General features: G+C 34.4%; 1 protein-coding gene across 2 annotated transcripts; it reads left to right on the top strand.

Moving 5' to 3' along the window:
• The first annotated feature begins 224 nt into the window (after positions 1-224).
• LOC144963220 (TLC domain-containing protein 4-B-like) lies at positions 225-13,211 on the top strand. Of its 2 annotated transcripts, none has more exons than XM_078897043.1 (8): positions 225-312; positions 5,057-5,182; positions 5,715-5,798; positions 6,715-6,804; positions 9,850-9,908; positions 10,163-10,257; positions 11,137-11,210; positions 12,825-13,211. In XM_078897043.1, the coding sequence occupies exons 2-8, from the start codon at positions 5,094-5,096 to the stop codon at positions 13,207-13,209; spliced, it is 876 nt and encodes a 291-aa protein (XP_078753169.1). In that variant the 5' UTR covers positions 225-312; positions 5,057-5,093; the 3' UTR covers positions 13,210-13,211. The 2 variants fall into 2 exon arrangements, with proteins under 2 accessions (XP_078753169.1, XP_078753170.1); XM_078897044.1 differs by lacking the exon at positions 225-312 and adding an exon at positions 653-695.
• Positions 13,212-18,502: the final 5,291 nt, after the last annotated feature.

Genomic DNA, 18,502 nt, shown 5'->3' with positions numbered 1-18,502 from the left:
ATAAAAATATATTGAGCATTCAATTATTTAACCCAAAATTTTATATTTTTGGATAAAATACGTGCATTAATTTTTCTTCAAATGCGTAGGTCTGTATTTGTTAAAGCAAGAAACGTATTTTAATTTTAATATTATCAATCTTGGTAACTTTTTATAAGTACCATCTGGTCCCCGAATACATTAAAAAACATTAACTTTTAAATTTAGCGAAACAATTCGAGTAAACAAGTCGACAACAAAAATTGGCTGGCCAATCTGTTTTCCTTTGATTTGGTGCCTTAGATTTGGACTATCCACGTAATAAGAGTCGACGTAAGCTTTAAAAAAAAATTATTATTATTGAAAAATAAACAACTCACACGTTTTATTATGTATCATGATAATTATTAACTATGTTTTGCTTTATTTATTTATTTATTTTTGTCTACAACTGCAACGGCAACTCGAGCTCTATATTTTGTTGAACAACTCACAAATTGTTTTTCTATAGCCTACCGTCATTTGACATTGTTCGTGTCGTAAATAGAAACACAGCTGCATAGATCATAGTCAAAGGTCGCAGTCATAGAAGTGTCACTTGAACGCCTGTGCCGTTGTTGTTGTTATTGTCACAGGTGTATTTGTATTTTAAATTGTAGATAAACAGATAGATGCAATCAACATCAAAAGTTCAACAAAGGTCCGAACTGTAGACTGTAAGGAGACAAAATTATGAATGAAGAAAACCCTTAGCCTTAAACCCGTTCTCTTATTACTATTACGTTAATACGAGAGTGATGGATTTCTTTCCAAGCTGTTCCCATTATTCATTACTATTAGTATTATTATTATTATTATTATTATTATTATTATTATTATTATTATTATTATTATTATTATTATTATTATTATTATTATTATTATTATTATTATTATTATTATTATATGTTAACACACAGCACAGACAGTTATTGTGCTGTTGTAACTTAGACTTGACTTAGATCTCAATGAGTAAGTACTAACGAAAGTAGAAAGTAATGTGGAAAAAAAATGCAAAATAACTTGTAAAGTTATTCTGCATTTTATTTTATTTGTTTTCAACGTTAATTTGTGTGTTGTTGTGCTGATGAAGGGTTTGTACCCGAAACGTCCATTGTCTGTATCGTTCCTATAAGAAGCCCCTCCATTTTCACACTTTCGTTAGTATTTTCACAATCACAGGCTTCAGGCAGCCCCTACCGTTTTCTACTAATGAGTAAGAAGCGACATTGCGAGTGCTGTAAGGTGAAAATAAATCAAACTCAATCGTGACAACTATTTATTTATTACAAAACTATATATGACTATCAAGCATTGGGTGGACAGATTCCTTTGACCTCCCATGGCGGGAAGGAGGTCACTTGCTGTGTCCTCTATCCCCTTATACTTATATATCAGTTGTCCTAGTTGCTTTATGTCTTTGTCTTGGAATAAGATTGCTTAGTTTTGTCCTGGCCCTCTCTGTAGTCCTTAGCGGAGAGGGAAATAGTCAAAAGTTTAGTATTTGTTTTGGGAGATGATTTTATTTTTACTTGTATGTGTTGTGAGTTATGTTTTCTGTTTTGGATATATTCTGTAAGTATTTGAGTGTATTCTTCTCAGTGGGAACCTGTGCTGGTTTCTGGATGAGATTTTTAGGTCATCTTAATTAAGAAGCCTACAGTGACGGTATAGTCTTGCAATCTACATACGTTCCCTATTTGAGTCTGTCTAACTTTATCTTGGGTACTTTTACTTTTAATTTTGTATTTCTAAATTTTATTTTGACTATCTATTCCATTTTCTTCCTTTCTACTGGCACTGAAATAACCTAAAAATAGACATGACCATCAAGTCAGGATTATTTTTTTTCTACCAAAGAAAATACCCGAAAGTCAGAAAATCTCCTCAGTTTTCAGACCCATCAGGTCAATCGATTTTAAAATTAAATGTAATAAAATTATCACTGTAATTAATGCACTTTGCTGACATTTTGAAAAAGATTTTTTAAATTTTAAGACGTTCTGGAAAAGTGGAAAATACTGTTTGCCAAATAGGAAAGTGCAACCAAAAAAAAAAAAATAGAAAAAAAAAAGAAAGTTGGCTGGCTTCAATGTGGGAAAAATGCAGCATCAAGACTTGTTTTCAGACAGAAGATACTCTACCCTTATGACTGAGTTTAATATGATCAATAATAATTCTAGTACTGCAGGTGGTAAATAAAAGAAACTGTGGAGTAAAGCAATGATGCTTGTGCCTGAGAGCTACTAGATGGACTGGAAATCACAACTGGGTGCTGTTGGCCAGTTTACCCTCCTAGGAAATGTTGTCAAGCTATAATGAGCGTGCTCCATTATGAAACATTGGTCTATTTTTAGCTCAACACCAGCAAATGTATAACGCATAGCAGCATTATTGTAACATTTTTGTAGATGTAAGGCATATAGGTATGATGCTGGAAACTGGTGCAAATCACTTTTCACATCTTTAATTTTAAGGTTGGGATGGGACCTTCTTCCCCCCCCCCCCCCCCCCCTTTTTTTTTTTTAACTTCTTTTTTTTTTTGTGTCGTATTTTGTCTCTTTGCATTGAAGATCCACCATTTTGTTTGTATGGCACTTTTTGCAAGTTGTTGTGAAGGTGCCCCCATAACCCAGCTCATATTTTTCGTTCTTTTTACTTAAAAAAAATAAAAAGCCCCCCCAAAAAAAGATTTTTATTCCATACGAATTATCATACTTGAATCTCGAATAAGTGCCTGCAGTGAAAAAAATTGTAATTAGAATGTTGAATCGACATGAATTAGATGAAGAATTATATTTTATTAGGCTTATTATTAACAGTTTATATAAGTACAGAATTTCAGCACGGCCTACATGCATTCTCGATTCATGCGTCACACAGTCACAATAAACATTACAGACAATATGTGATGTGACCCTTAGTCCCAAAACAGTATCATGTTGAGATGAATCGGACCCTGGGTCACCCTTGGTGAATTTAGAGATTATGCAGTGATGAGAAATAGGACCTTAGAATCGTTTGCAATGCAAGAGATGATAAATACACTGTATTATACTCCCAACATAATTAATTATGCCCTTCCACCACAACATCATAAGATATCGTCGCCTAGGCATTCTATGCAGGAATACAGATAATCCATCAAACAGGTTGTCTGGTGTCAACAGGAATCACCCGTGTTGTCCAAGTGAGCAAATTAGGGGTTGATAATCTTTCCCAAGGAAGAAAAAAATCGAAAGTGTCTGCAGCTGGCTCGAACCCGGGACCTTCCGGGTCACAGTGCACTGCCTTAACTGTGCGGCTATGTGGTCTAGTGGTATGGCACTCGCTTTCAGATCGGAAGGTCATGGGTTCGAGCCTCTCTCAGCGCATAGTTCAGTCCTTAGAAAAGGCCCTTTACTTACATTCTCTCTCTGTACTCAGGTGTAAAATGAGTACCTGACCATTAACAGCGTTGTCTCTTTCTGAAAAAATTATATCGCCTTACAGGCGCCGTATCTTTTCCTCAGTGCTAAATGTTGATGTTGTGCAGGGACTCCTTGTAAAGCGCTTTGAGCATGTTTAGTGGATATTGCGCTATATAAAAGCTCAATTTTTAAAAAGAATTTTTAAACCACTCGGCCACTTTACCCCCCACTCCAACATAGCGAAGAAAATGAACCCCAAGTTTCATGTTTGAGGCTATGGATTCAATTTGCTTCATCTAGTTTATCCCGACATAGTACCACTTTGAGACTATGGGTCACATATTTAAGTAGGTAATGACAAATTGATAACATGTAAGCGAGTATTTTTCTGAAGTTCATTTAAGACTGGAATTTGTTTACATTCGATTTGATATATTGGTATTCAATAAATTTGTGCATGTAGTAGCAAGTCAAAAAGAACGCTGTTTGTTATCCGCATGTCATTGTTTGCTGCCCAAGAATGTATAAATTGCTGATAGTCGTCAGTCAGACAGTGACCTAATGCATTATCCTGATGTCTATTGCGTTGATCTTCACTTTATCTGACCTACATTCCTTCATCTTATCATAACACTCATTTGATAAAAATAAAAGGCATATTAACTGACTTTTTAAAAAGATTTTGTGTTGACACTACTGAACTGATAATGAATGGAATATTAGGTCATAAAATATAGTGTTAAGTACTTGATAAAATTAATATTGTATTATAAATTATAACTTATATGATGACTTTTTATCTGTGGTATAGATACTTCTTTATTTAACTTTTATATATCAGCTTCATTTTTAAAAAGACTGGTATGCTTTTTTCCTGTCTTTTATTTTTCTCTTGACAATTTTTTAAGAGGAGCCTTTTACGCTTGCTAGTTTTTTGTTTTTTTTTGTGAAACAGATTTGGTAGTACAAATTATTTGTGATCCCTCGTCTCAAAATGGTATTAAGTGGGATGATTAAGTTGCTGAAAATTGAATTTGTAGCCAGAAATATCAGACTTGCTTATTTTCTTTATTGTGGAGAATGAATATCATATTTTAGAGTACTAAATACTAGTAATTCATAATTTCGACCAGTTTAGCTTTAATTTGACTTTTTAGCATCAGTTTCATCCCGACAAAATACCATTTTGAGACATTGGGTCACATTTGTTGTAGTTGTAGATTATCTAATGCATTGCATGTGCGGCTATGTGGTCTTGTGGTTTGACACTCGCTTTCAGATCGAAAGGTCCTGGGTTCAAGCCTCGCTTGGCGCATAGTTGAGTCCTTTGAAAAGGCTCTTTATTCACATTCTCTCACCGTACTCAGGTGTAAAATGAGTACCTGGCCATTAACACAGCGTTGTTTATGTCCGAAAAAAATTTAATATAGCCTAACAGGCGTCATGCTTTGTCCTTTATGTTACGTGTTGTTGTCGGTCAGGGACCCCTTGTAAACCGCTTTGAGCACATTGAGTGGATATTCCGCTATATAAAAGTTCAAGCTCAAGTGTGCGTATGTGTGTGTGTGTGTGTTGTTGGAATCCTTTTATTGGACTATTGTTATGGTTCAATCAATTTTATTTCACAGGATGATTTGGTGATAGACATCCATAACTATATCAAAGATGGGTCGTCGGCTGGAGAGCTTGTATTTTGACACCACATATTACCCAGTGGCTGCTTGCAGCTCTGCATTTTTTCTATATTTGTACAGGTAATTTACAGTTTATATATATAGACACAGTTATTGTCTTCTTTAAAGTTTGTTTAGGAATATCAAGCACGTGTCTATGTAACGTCTATATATATATATAGATATATATATATATATATATATATATATATATATATATATATATATAGATATTATGGTGGATGGTATAGTAGTGTGTATGTAAAGAGTTTGTGTTTGTGCATGCAGAGAAGTTTTCGTATGTGGGTTTGAGTGTACGGGTGTATGTGTGTACGCTTGTTAGTGTGTATGCTAGTTTATATAGTCTGAATGATTGTTAAGAGCACTTGTTTGTGGATGAATGGGCTCTGTATAAGTATACTATATTATTATTATTATTATTATTATTATTATTATTATTATTATTATTATTATTAATATTATTATTATTATTGTTTCTATTATTATTATTATTATTATTATTATTATTATTATTATTAATTATAATGATAATATTGTTGTGTTTTAAATATTATTTATTTAAAATCATTTTTTTTTTTTTTAAATGATCCAGTTACATCAGCCCAAAGCTTTCATCCAAGTATTTTCCTCGCTATAATTTTTTGCCTGTCCAAGAACAAGTTGACTGGAACACTAGGTGAGGGGAAGGGGGGGGGGGCGATATTTTGTTGTAATATTTTTGATTTTATAACGCACACACTTGTGCAAAGATATTTTAGATTTCAGTCAATAATCTAAAATCAATTTTTGGTGTATAAAACATAAACAAAGTTTTCATTTTATAGATTTACGAAAGTCCTTTACTTGGTTTTGAAAAAAAAAATTGCTGTGATTAAGAGTACACGGCTACAAAGTGTCCCGTATTTGGGACTACTGTCCCGCATTTCAGCCCAGTCATTGATAGTTATTAGTATTAGGAGAATATGACTGTGATATCTTCCTCTATGGTCAATCAATTCACATTTTGTGTCTTTGATTAGTCCCTTGAAAGTGAATGTAGTTGATGTCAGATAATATTGTATTCTAGGGAGGTCAATGAACGAGGTATTATTTTATGATGCCTACAATACTAGGGTAAATTACTGAAATATTTTAAACTAAATCCATTGGGTAGTATTATTGTGTACTGTCAGCTACTATATCTATTTAATTTTATGAGGTATTATTTTATGATACCTCCAATGCTAGGGTCAATGACTGAGATATTTTAAACTAAATCCAATTGGTAATATTATTGTGTACTGTCTGTCACTATCTCTATTTGAGTTTATGATGTATTATTTTATGATACCTCCAATACTAGGGTCAATGACTGAGATATTTTAAACTAAATCCATTGGGTGTATTATTGTGTATTTTCGGCTGCTGCCCCTTTTTAATTTTGGCAGTGTGTGTATGTGCATGTGTACCTATTATTCCTTCCCTCATTTTGACTTACTGAACATGGCAGCCCTGAGAGTGTTCCTTATGATATTGGTTTGTCTGGACTTTCGATGTTTCGTTAATTTTTGCTCTGATTTGTAATATTTCTCCTTTCTTCTTGTTTCAAACAGAGTGAATTCCACTGTCCACTCGGTCGTGGTCAGTTGTATGTGTGCATATGCCATGTTGTATGATGATGAAATCGCTGAGGAACCCATATGGTAATCACTTCATAATTTGTAGATGGCAATATCAAAACAAACAAGATATAGGAAGAACAGTGTGATGTCAAAAAAACTGGTTCCTATTTCATTGGAAGTGTAAAACCACTCTGAAAGAGGACTGGATACATATATACCTTGTATAGTTCATCTTCATTCATCTTCTGATTTCATAGTAATGGTATCTTTTTTCCTAGTCTAAATATATGCTGTGTATCTATAAAGATCTTAATTTTTCTTGGGTGCTTTAATTGTAATTCTAGAACTTTATACTGTCCCATTGTCTTCCTTTCTACTGGCGCTGATATGCCCGAAATGTATTACAAGCGCCGTAAAACTCTTAAAAACAAACAAACAAAGATCTACAAAGATCATCCCTCCTTGCTCTTGTATATCCAATAATCCTAATAATCTGCCTAATATAGTTATGCCTTCTTTTGATTCAATATGTAACCTATTCATTATTAGTCCTCCGAAGGGCTGGTTACATACACACCTCCAATGATTTTGGAACCAAAAAAGCAGTGGGTGTGACATCACAACTTCTCTTCCCTATTAGGTTTATAATTATAGCTTTTTCATGCTGTCTGGTGCACAAGAAATTTATGATTATTGTCATTATTGTTGTTTTTATTATTATTATTATTATTATTATTCAGGGTGTCCAGTGAGGTCGGATAAGTCGGATAAAGTGGGATTTTTTACCTTAAGGTCGGATTGGTAGGAAAAAGTCGGATAATTGAACCCGAGGTCGGATTTTTTGCCGTGTCAAGCATTTTCCTCAAAACCACAAAATCACCATTATGTCTTGTGTCATATTTTGACACCTGTGCTCAGTCTCTTGAAATTTGGTGACGGTCCCGTTTTTATGACGTCGGGCCAGACAGAATGGCACCAGATGTCAAAATTGATACAGAAGACCAATGGTGTTCTTTGATAAGCTGGTTGATGGTTGAAGGGGAAGGGAGGGGCAAATGGTCTGGATTTTTTTCTCCGTTGTAGGTACCTATTGCCTTTTTAATACACCCCCCCCCCCCTTCTCTCTCTCCCTCTCTCCCTCTCTCTCTCTCTCTCTCTCTCTCTCTCTCTCTCTCTCTCTCTCTCTCTCTCTCTCTCTCTCTCTCTCTCTCTCTCTCTCTCTCTCTCTCTCTTTCTTATAATCATCTGGTTATACAGAGATAATAATATATTATTAGAATAGAGCAATGGTGATTGGCTTAATTTACTCTTCTTTCTTTTTACCTTTGGGCTATGGCTTTAAATTTGAGAAATTATTGGGTTGTATTTAAGCTGAATAACCACTATGTTTCGGTAACAAAGATATTGTAGCCTGCTTTATGAAATAAAAATCAAAACAAAACAACACTTTCTGGCCTTTTATTTGAATAGCATTGTAGGCCTTTTACATATGGAAAGGACAATTCATTAAATGTTTACAAAAAGTAAATTTATGTCTAATAATAAGAATGGATTTATACTACATATAGTAATATATTAAATAATACTAATACAAGACTATGTTCCTGTTATTTTTACACTTTGCTTGTGTTTGATCTATAGACGGAGACATTTTCCTCCTATTTGACAAATTGCTATTATCATCATTGAATAAAAAACACTCACCAAAACCACTACATCAACATCTCTACCACCACTACCATTACAACCACCACCACCACATCATCATCCCTACCACCACCACTACTACTACAAATAACACCACATCATCCCTACCACCACTACTACTACAACTACCACCGCGTCATCATTCCTACCACAACTACTACAACCACCACCACATCATCAACCCTACTACAACCACCACAACAGCATCATCCCTACCACCACTACTACTACAACCACCATCACATCATCATCTCTAAGACCACACTACCACTACAATCACCACCACATCATCATCCCTACCACCACTACTATTACAACCACCACCACCACCACATCATCATCCCTACCACCACCACTACTACTACAAATAACACCACATCATCCCTACCACCACTACTACTACAAATAACACCACATCATCCCTACCACCACTACTACTACAACCACCACCACATGATAAACCCTACTACCACTACTACAACCACCACCACATCATCATCCCTACCACCACTACTACTACAACAACCACCACATCATCATTCCTACCACAGCTACTACAACCACCACCACACAATCATCCATACGACCACTACTACTACTACAATCACTACTACCACATCATCCCTATCACCACTACTACTACAACCATCACATCATCATCCCTACTACAACCACCAAATGTTTAAATTACACTTTCAACTTTTGAAATTCCACCGAGTCGTGTCAGAATTTGCTGCAAGACAAATTTTGGATTGCATCTCAGTAAATTTGAGTGAAATTCAAATTTATAGGTTATGGTCGCATGGATGGGTCATGATCTTCACGATGAAAAATTTCCTCCTTTTTTGTGACCAGTCATTCTCACCCCTGCTTTTAAATTGCTTGGTAGGATTTTTTGGGGGGAGGTAGGATTTTTAAGTCTGATAATCTGCTGGACACCCTGTTATTATTATTATTATTATTATTATTATTATTATTATTATTATTATTATTATTATTATTATTATTTCATATAGGGCTGGGATTCACATGGTGCTCAGAGGTGCTTTTCAAGAGTTTTCTGATATATACACACACACATTTTTACCTGTAATGTTTCAACTATTATGATAATCTAATCGTGTTGAATACAAATATGGTACAAATAGTGCTCGACATCTAACAATGGAGCGAATTATTATTGTAATATTTACCACGATGTTGGAGTCAGTCACATCGATGTTACAGGCCTTGTGGCCATCGTCAGGACTGTGTGTTACATGAGTTTGGTTTGTTGTGTGTTGTTGTTGCTTGTTGAAGTGGTTCCGTAGGTTTGTAGTTGATTAGTAGATGTTTTCACATTTATTCCCTTTTTCTCATGGGAGATAGTCTAGGAGTGTCAATATATTCTTATTTTTTTCATTTTGTTTATTCTATCAGGTGGGATTCGCCTTTGGTAAGGACCAGCTGTGCTGTGGTTGCTGGCTATATGACATCAGGTATTTCTTTCTTTCTTTCTTCTTCTCCTTTTTTTTTTTAAAAAGAATATTTTATTATTTGTTGTTGACATTGATATCTATTTTCTTCTTCTTCTTCTTCTTCTTCTTCTTCTTCTTCTTCTTCTTCTTCTTCTTCTTCTTCTTCTTCTTCTTCTTGTTATTATTATTATTATTATCATCATCATCTAATTTCATATGATTGTTTTGTTTTTAAATCTTATTTTTCTTCTCTTTCTTTTTTTTTTTCTCTCCAGATATTATTATAATGACCATCCATTACAAACAGATCGGAGAAGTATTCTTTTTGTTTCATCACGGTGCTTCTATTTATGCCTACTATTATGTCATGGTACGTATGGGAAATTGCAGTGACTAATGTCGTTTATTAGCAATGACTATGAAAATGTTTTTTTCTTTCAATTTTGTAGGGAAATACTACGTTTAATTCAAAGCCCTATCTCCACTGAGTAAAAATCTATTTGAATTTTGAAAATCCATTCATAAATAAAAAAGTTATGCAGTTTCATTTATTTGGATGGCTCACAAAGAGAAAAAAATTAGGAAAATATGGGACCCTTTTTCTGCGTTTCATTCTGGTTTGTGGCTGTATCTCGCTTAATACATGGTATATGATATTGAAACTTGGCAATTTTAGGGCAAATTTCTCAGAAAATATGATGGACATCGGAAAAGGTCTAACTTGGATAGTTTTAGAGCTGTATGGCGAGGGTCAACCGTAATTTTGTTGGTCTTGTTCTATATGTTACATGTTGCTGTTCAGGGACCCCTTGAAATCGCCTTGAGCACTTTTTTAGTGGATATTGCGCTCTATATAAAAGCTGAAGTTTTTTTGGGGTTTTTTTTGGACACAGTTTATACTCTACAACACTTCCACCAAACCGTAAATGATAAGTTTATGACTGTGGGATAAATGATGGTGTACTGTAATTGTCTTGATTTTTATTGATGCTGTGCTTTTAGTTAAAATACTCAAAACATCCACCAGCCGGATGTATCTTCTTACCAATACACAAAAATATGTGTAATTTTGTACTTATATAGTCTGATTTATACAATTTAATGTGAACTTATCATTAAAATGACTGTCTAAAATCAGTAACATAGAGCTGAGTGACGTCAATTTCGTTCCTTCTATATGAAAAGTGTTTTCATTTATTTTTAACCTTTGTAATGCTTTATTTTATATATATATATTTTTTTTTCATAGACTTACGGTGTTCTACCTTATTTTGCAAACTATCGCCTGGTGGCTGAAGTGTCTACTCCATTTGTGAACCAAAGGTGAGTATCTGATATAATTCTTCATACAATTTCATATGGAAAATAACTTGACATAACACCGTAATTACAATATTTTTTTTCTGGACAGACACAAAGCTGTTAATGGTCAGGTACTCATTTTACACCCGAGTGCGATGAGAAAATGTGAGTAAAGTGCCTCTTCCAAGGACTCAACTATGTACCACTCGGAACATAGTACCTTCCGATCCGGAGGTGAATGTCATACCACTAGACCATATAGATAGCCTCACTCATGTGAAGTTTTGATAAAGCCAAGATGTACCCACAGTTCAGTTCATAGAGCATTACTTCACAAAGGTGCTGTTTTCAATAGTAAGTTGAGTCAGTTTTATTCTGACCCTCTCCTGGTCTATCCAAAGACTTCGGATGTGTGGGGTGTGAAGACTTCGGATGTGTGGGGTGTGAAGACTTAAGATGTATGGGGTGTGAAGACTTCGGATGTGTGGGGTGTGAAGACTTCGGATGTATGGGGTGTGATGACTTAAGATGTATGGGGTGTGAAGACTTAGGATGTATGGGGTGTTTCATTGTAAAATGGTTGAATCTACTGTGTTGGCTAGGGACTCTTTGTCGCTTTGGGCACGTTTAGTGGATATTGCAGAGACCCTTACTCTTCTGCTTTTCGCAGAATCATTCCGCATAAACAGACTTCATCCGCGGTTCCAGTCAAAACAAAAATTACACGTTTCAAAAGAGGGAAATTTTTTTTAAAAGTCTTATCTCAACAGCCATTTAAGCAAAATTACAAAAGATACATCCCCTTCCTGCCCCTTATGTCAACACCCCAATGAAACAGTAACACACCACTTTCTTGAAAATCAACCACTTGAAAACCTGAGATGCACATTCCCCCTACCAAATCCAAGCATCAGTAACACGCTTTATAGTCTCATGGAACAACTACAAATATATCACTAACTTCTACGTCATGGCACAAGACCGAAGAGCTAGAGTTCAGGTAGTTGCTGGTTCAGATAACTAGGTAAGTAAGTAAAGTCTTATCTTGTAAAAACTGTGAATATGGTTGATTGTATCATGGACGAGAATGCACTGGTTTTTTTATTATTTCCCTGGATTGCAAACTTTTACACATTTTATATATTGTATCATTGGAGTAATGTATTTTGTATTTTGGATTGTCTATCATATTATCTGCAGCAAATAATGTCACAATCTATTATGGAAAGTTGATTTCGCTTTTTGGTCTCAAATTTCAGCTTTTCTTGTCTTATTTGTCTTTAGGGGGGGGGGGGGGGGGGGGGTTAAATGGCCGAGTGGTTAAGGCATTGCACTGTGACCCGGAAGTTCCCGGGTTCGAGCCCCGCTTCAGGCACTTTTGGTTTTTTTTTTTCCTTGGGCAAGATTATTAATCTCCAATTTGCTCACTTGGACAACATGGGTGATTCCTGTTGACATCAGACATTGTTTGATGAATTATCTATATTCCTTCGTGGAATGCCTTTTGATGTCGTGGCGGAAGGGCATAATTTAAAATAAATTTGTCTTTGGCGGTAGGAGCCTCTGATATTGTTCTATATAAATGCTCTAGTTTTATGATTGATTATTGAAGGCTTTTTGATTTGTCATCCTCAGATGGTTTTTAACGCAGCTTGGCTATGACAAGTCGAGCGTTCCTTTTGTTGGAAATGGAATCGCAATGGCATTGACGTTTTTCTTGGTTCGCATTGCTGTGATGCCGTCGTATTGGGGTCGAGTCTACAGCGTGTACAACACTCCCGGATTCAACCGACTCGGCCACATACAACTGGCAATGATCATTCCTTGTATTATTTTAGATGTCATTAATATTTATTGGTTTCACAAGATATGTGTCGGGGCTTACAAAGTATCTTCTGTTTTCTTTCATAAAGGTAAACGATCGGGTTCATCCAGTGTAAAAGATGATGGAGCTAACTCGACTAATTCCATGAGGTCACTTATACCCAATTACCCTGAAAATCACAAACGCTCAGCGTAATACACACACACAATATATATATATATCTATATATATATATATATATATATATATATATATATATATATATATATATATATATATATATATATCTTGATTTACTTTTCTTACTTATTGTCAAAGCTGAGATTCTCATTGCTTAAGTATTAATAAAAACTAGAGGTGCCTAAATGAGCCAATAAGATGGAGAGAGAAATAAAGTGAGTAAATGTGACTCATATAAGGGAACCATACAAAACAAAAGGCCGAGCGGGTGGTTGGATGGGAGCATCACCCTTGAATCATATACCTATGATGTTCGCATGGGTGTACGATCCGATAGTGATGTCGTTTCTTCTTCTCTTTACTAGCCTATCCTGCTTCTTTGGTTTGTGATTGTATTTTTGACAGGGGATATTTTTTTTCCTGTAAATCCTCTGCCTGTTTGTTCTTGGTTATTTATAATTTAGCTTATGATATCTTTAGGTTATGATTTTGATTGACATTTGTACTATTTTTGTTAGATTGCTTGTTTTTTTGTTTCAGCGGTCTCTCATATAACCTCAATTGTGTTGGAAGAGACCTAAAGCAACAAACAAAAAAAAAAACAAAAAAAAAACAAAAGGCCGAGACATCGTTTGTTTTATATTGTTCCCTTAAATACGAGTCACATTTACTCACTTTATTTTTCTCTCCATCTTAAAGTAATATTACCCAGTACACCTTATCAAACTAGCAATAAGTCCCACATGCCATATTTTAAATGGGGTTTTTTTTTTTTTTTTTTTTTTTTTTTAAATTATTTTTTAAAATTTTTTATATAAACCCCTCATTAATCCTTGAAAGTTGCAAAATTAGACAGTAACACGAACTGAAGTGAGTAGAAAAGCGCCAGAGGACAATAGAGAATAAGAAGTTTGCAGCGATGACGATTCAAACCCACGTCCTTTACTGTTATGGCAACTCCAGCTGGCTATGAGAGGGACGCTCTACAATAGATGCCAATCACCACTCCAAAATAAAATTGGTTTTACATGTAGTGTATCTATCTCGAGTCCCTCCTGCAACTTCTTGAGGCCATGGGGTCAGGTCAGGTCACCAACTAACACCAAGAAAGCTTGTTGGCGAGTTAGCAGTTAAGCAGTTAATGTGCAGCCATGTGGCCTTGTTGTAAGACACTCGCTTTCGGATTGGAAGGTCCTGGGTCCAAACTTGCATAGTTGAGTCTTTGGAAAAAACTCTTTACTCACATTCTCTCACTATACTCAGGTGTCAAATGAGGACCTGGCCATTTACAGCGTTCTCTCTGTCCGAAAATTTTTTAATATCGCCTAAAAAGCGTCATGTCATGTCCTACATGTTAAGTGTTGCTGTTGGCCAGGGACCCCTTGTAAAGCGCTTTGAGCATGATTAGTGGATATTGTTCTATATAAAATCTCAAGTGTGTGGCGATCGGTAAAGATGATGTTGAGATAGTTGACTATTTTAAATATTTAGGAATAACCATTGATAGTTCCCTCAATTTCTCTCAACATATTAATATAATATCTAAGAAAGTTGCCCAAAGATTATACATCCTAAGGAAATTGAGAACATTTCAAGTAAGGAAGAAAACTATGTTAAGAGTTTATGACTCATTGATTAAAAGTGTAATTGCGTTTGGCTGCACCATATGGTTTGGAGGATGCCGACTTAAAGATAAATCAAAAATTTCAAAATCTATCAAAGAGGCATCAAAAATAATAAACCATCCTCTTGATGGAGTAGAAAGAATTCATGGAAAAGCAATAGAAAGGAAAGCATTCTCAATTACCAACAATAAAAAACATATTTTATACCATGAATTTAGTCTTTTACCATCTGGGAGAAGGTTTTGTCAGATTAAATGTAGAACTAACAAGTATAAATCAACGTTCGTTCCATCAGCAATAAAAATTTTGAATATTTCATATGGTACAGAAAAACCAAGGATTGATTCGTTGACTGATTAACTGATTAATTTATATTAATGTAAGATTAACTGACCAATTGATAATGATGATAATTTTTGGTGTCGAATTGCCACAATCGTAACAAATTGAAAACGAAATGAATATGTTTATGTTGTGTATATCGCACGTGTGAAAGAAAGAAAGAGAGAGAGAGAGAGAGAGAGAGAGAGAGAGAGAGAGAGAGAGAGAGAGAGAGAGAGAGAGAGAATAAGTAGGAGTGAAATATCTGTTCAATCTTAGTTATCGTTTAACATTATAACAAGTGTAACTAAATGACAAATTGCCATATTTATGGACAATAAAGATCTATTATTATTATTATTATTATTATTATTATTATTATTAAAATTTTTTTTTAACTCTCTCCTTACCAGTCATTTTCAGGATTTTCGCCAAAACTTCACACCCAACTAACACAAAAATATGTTTTTAATCACTCAAACACAATAGCAGTTAAGTTCTTGTGATACATAATTTCTTTAGTAAAACATGCTCTACAGCACACTTTTCCTTTTCTTTAAACTTTATGATGTACAAAAGAAATTTGAATAAGAAAAATGTTGGTTGTATTTGTATCATAACAAATGTGACGCGTTTCCTATAGTTGATAAGGAGAGGGTTAAGCTTGTGAGTTTTATTCTCAACACTATAAAACACAGAGACAATTGAGACATTGATTAAGCTCCGATATTATTGAGTCTGGCACTTTTCTACTTGCTTCAGTTCTTGTTATTCTCAACACAAGTGCCTGCTCCACTCACTTTTCTGCAAGTTGGACAGCATTAGTCTGCAATTATAATTATCATCATAAGTTTTGACATGCCAAGAAATTGAACTTAGGATCAATCAATTTTTTTTGGGGTCTTCAGTGTAAGATTGGTTTTTATTTAAATCGAGAAATTAATAACAATATTAGATTCACGCCCAATTGCTCAGATTCATAAATGGTTTGTTGAAAAGATAATAATTTAAGATGCAACTTCAAAATATTTTAGTACCAAAAATTGTTTTTTTTGTTTATTTTCATTGTAATAAACAAAATGAATACATATAACAGCTTCAAAAAAGAACAATATAGTCTACCTAACACGGAATGTTTTGGGCTCAAAACCCTTCTGCAGTCAACAACAAAGAACAATAAAAAGATAAATACATTACTAAGTTTCAAATAGACGACGGGGAGGATCGACCAAATTTCTTTATCATCAATCTGGAATTTTGTATTTATGTTTTTATTATTATTGGGTTTTTTTTCTTGTTGGCTGAAGAATGCTTTTGAGCCAGAAACGTTCCATGTTTGGTATTTTGGCCTTTTTTTAAAGCCGTTATATTCATTTTTTGTTCATTACTTTTTACAGTCCACGGCTTCTAGCAGCTTAGTATCACTTTATTTCATTGGTGGCGGTGTCTTTGAATGTCTTTGTTTTTTTTTTTTATGTTTTGGAGCAAATGCATTTCAGGCAGTTACAAAATGCCCCGACCTTTTGTTCATGATGGTGGAATAGATAAATTTCAGAATATTTGATCTAGCTTGGATACAGCATGATCTATTGGGTCTCTAAATATATACCATCAACTGGGGTGTAACTTTGGACCAATAAGAGATTGTTTATAGTTTTGTGGTAATTATTTCCTTTGATAAAAATTAAAGTCTTTCAACGGTATAATAACTGGAACAATTCTGAGATTTTTCAGAACGCTCCAAATTCACAGAGGAAACGTTTCCCCTTAAGTAAGACAATGTTACCCCAGTTGATGGTACTTTCATTTATATTGGAAGAAGACTTCTAAAAATGTCATTTACAAATTTTATCCATAGGCTTTTAGACAGTTTAGCCGAAGATAAAAAGATGTGCCTATATGATAGCTGTATTATATTTGACCAGTTTGGTCCGTTTTGTTTGATTACGTCTCTTATGTTAGAAAAGCAGCAACAGGAGGAGGGCAAATGGTAAATGATTTTTGTTGTTGTGGCCTGCACAGGTCTTCATGATAGATAAATTATAAATAAATATATTTATTTATTTATTTACTCTGCCATCATGAAAAGGTAGCAGGGGCCATTTTGCTATAGTCTTACAAACCCCTGACATGATTAATAATTTGCAATATTTTGTCTTTTTGTCGTAGAATGCTGCTATATTGTTACAATGTATGAAGAATAGTTATTGTAAAGAAATCCAATTTAAAAACCTTCCAATTTCTGCTAAATGCTTTTCTGTTTATAATAATGTTCCGATATTTATGTATATTATATATATATATATATTTATATATATTTATCATAGCAGTCAACTTTTCAAAAAGAGAAGTGGGACACCCTACTTCACACTACTGTCATAACCCAAAATGCCAGAATGTTTGGAATATTGTAAAATATAATCTAGATAAGAGCTATGCTCTCTATTTGTTTATTTCTTGTTTAATTTGCTAGTCAAAAAGTAATAATCCTAGGACATGGCCAGGGTAATTTTGTTACATTTGCACAGTCTGATTTTAAAAAAAAAATTATTTTTATCCAGATTGCGAAATTGGGACAATACTGGATTTAATAAAATAAGATAAATAAATTTCCTTTTATTCATCCCATAGGGGACTTTTGTCTCTAGGGTATATTCCTAAGGAAGACTGGAGTAACCCAGGCATCAGCTGCAGTGCAGCGCTGCAAACTGAGCTAGAGCGTGGCCACACAGCGCAGCATGGTGATCGAACTCGGTACCTTTCAGGTACAAAGCAATGAATGTACAGCTGAGCCACACTTCCCCCCCCCCCCCTGTTATTCGGACAGTTGACCCCTATGTATTTATATTTAAATATTGATTTCTCTGGAGCATTTTGTCGTTGTTGTTGATTAGTCATTGATCCAGAATCAAAGTTGTAGTAGTCCTGCTCTTGGAACCTACATCTGCTCCCTATTTGAACCAATTCCCATTTGTCTGCCTTATTCTTGGATGCTTTAATTGTAATTCTAGAACTTTTTACTATCCCATTTTCTTCCTTTTTACTGGCGCTGATATGACCTTATTGTATTGCAAGCGCCGTCAAAAAAACAAAACAGTCCTATTTTTTAAAAGTTTACACTCTCAGAGACTTATCACAAACAGACTTTATGATGGGAAAGTAATTTATTTTTAAATATTTAATCCTCTTTAAGCTAAATTTGAGTTTATTCTCTTATCTGTGGGAACGTACATCTGAAAACAAATCGATCTGCGGTAATAATCAGATATTTAATATTGAAAAGTGTTTTTTGAAAGAAATTTTATTCAGAAATTTTCATTGTCATAAACGAGTTTAATTTTGTTTTTTTTAAGTTTATTTTT

Source organism: Berghia stephanieae, chromosome 1, assembly GCF_034508935.2.
Source record: "Berghia stephanieae isolate SIO BIC M18660-M18661 chromosome 1, UCSD_Bste_1.3, whole genome shotgun sequence".
NCBI lineage: Eukaryota > Metazoa > Mollusca > Gastropoda > Nudibranchia > Aeolidiidae > Berghia > Berghia stephanieae.
The sequence above is the reverse complement of the archived record's forward strand: the minus strand, read 5'-3'. Positions and strand labels throughout refer to the sequence as shown.

Bases quoted from the DNA above. Each gene is read 5' to 3' on its own strand.
- LOC144963220 (XM_078897043.1), top strand. From the start codon at position 5,094: ATGGGTCGTCGGCTGGAGAGCTTGTATTTTGACACCACATATTACCCA. The intron at 5,183-5,714 runs GTAATTTACAGT...TAAATGATCCAG, and splicing joins TTTTTTCTATATTTGTACAG to TTACATCAGCCCAAAGCTTT. The intron at 10,258-11,136 runs GTACGTATGGGA...TTTTTTTCATAG, and splicing joins ATGCCTACTATTATGTCATG to ACTTACGGTGTTCTACCTTA.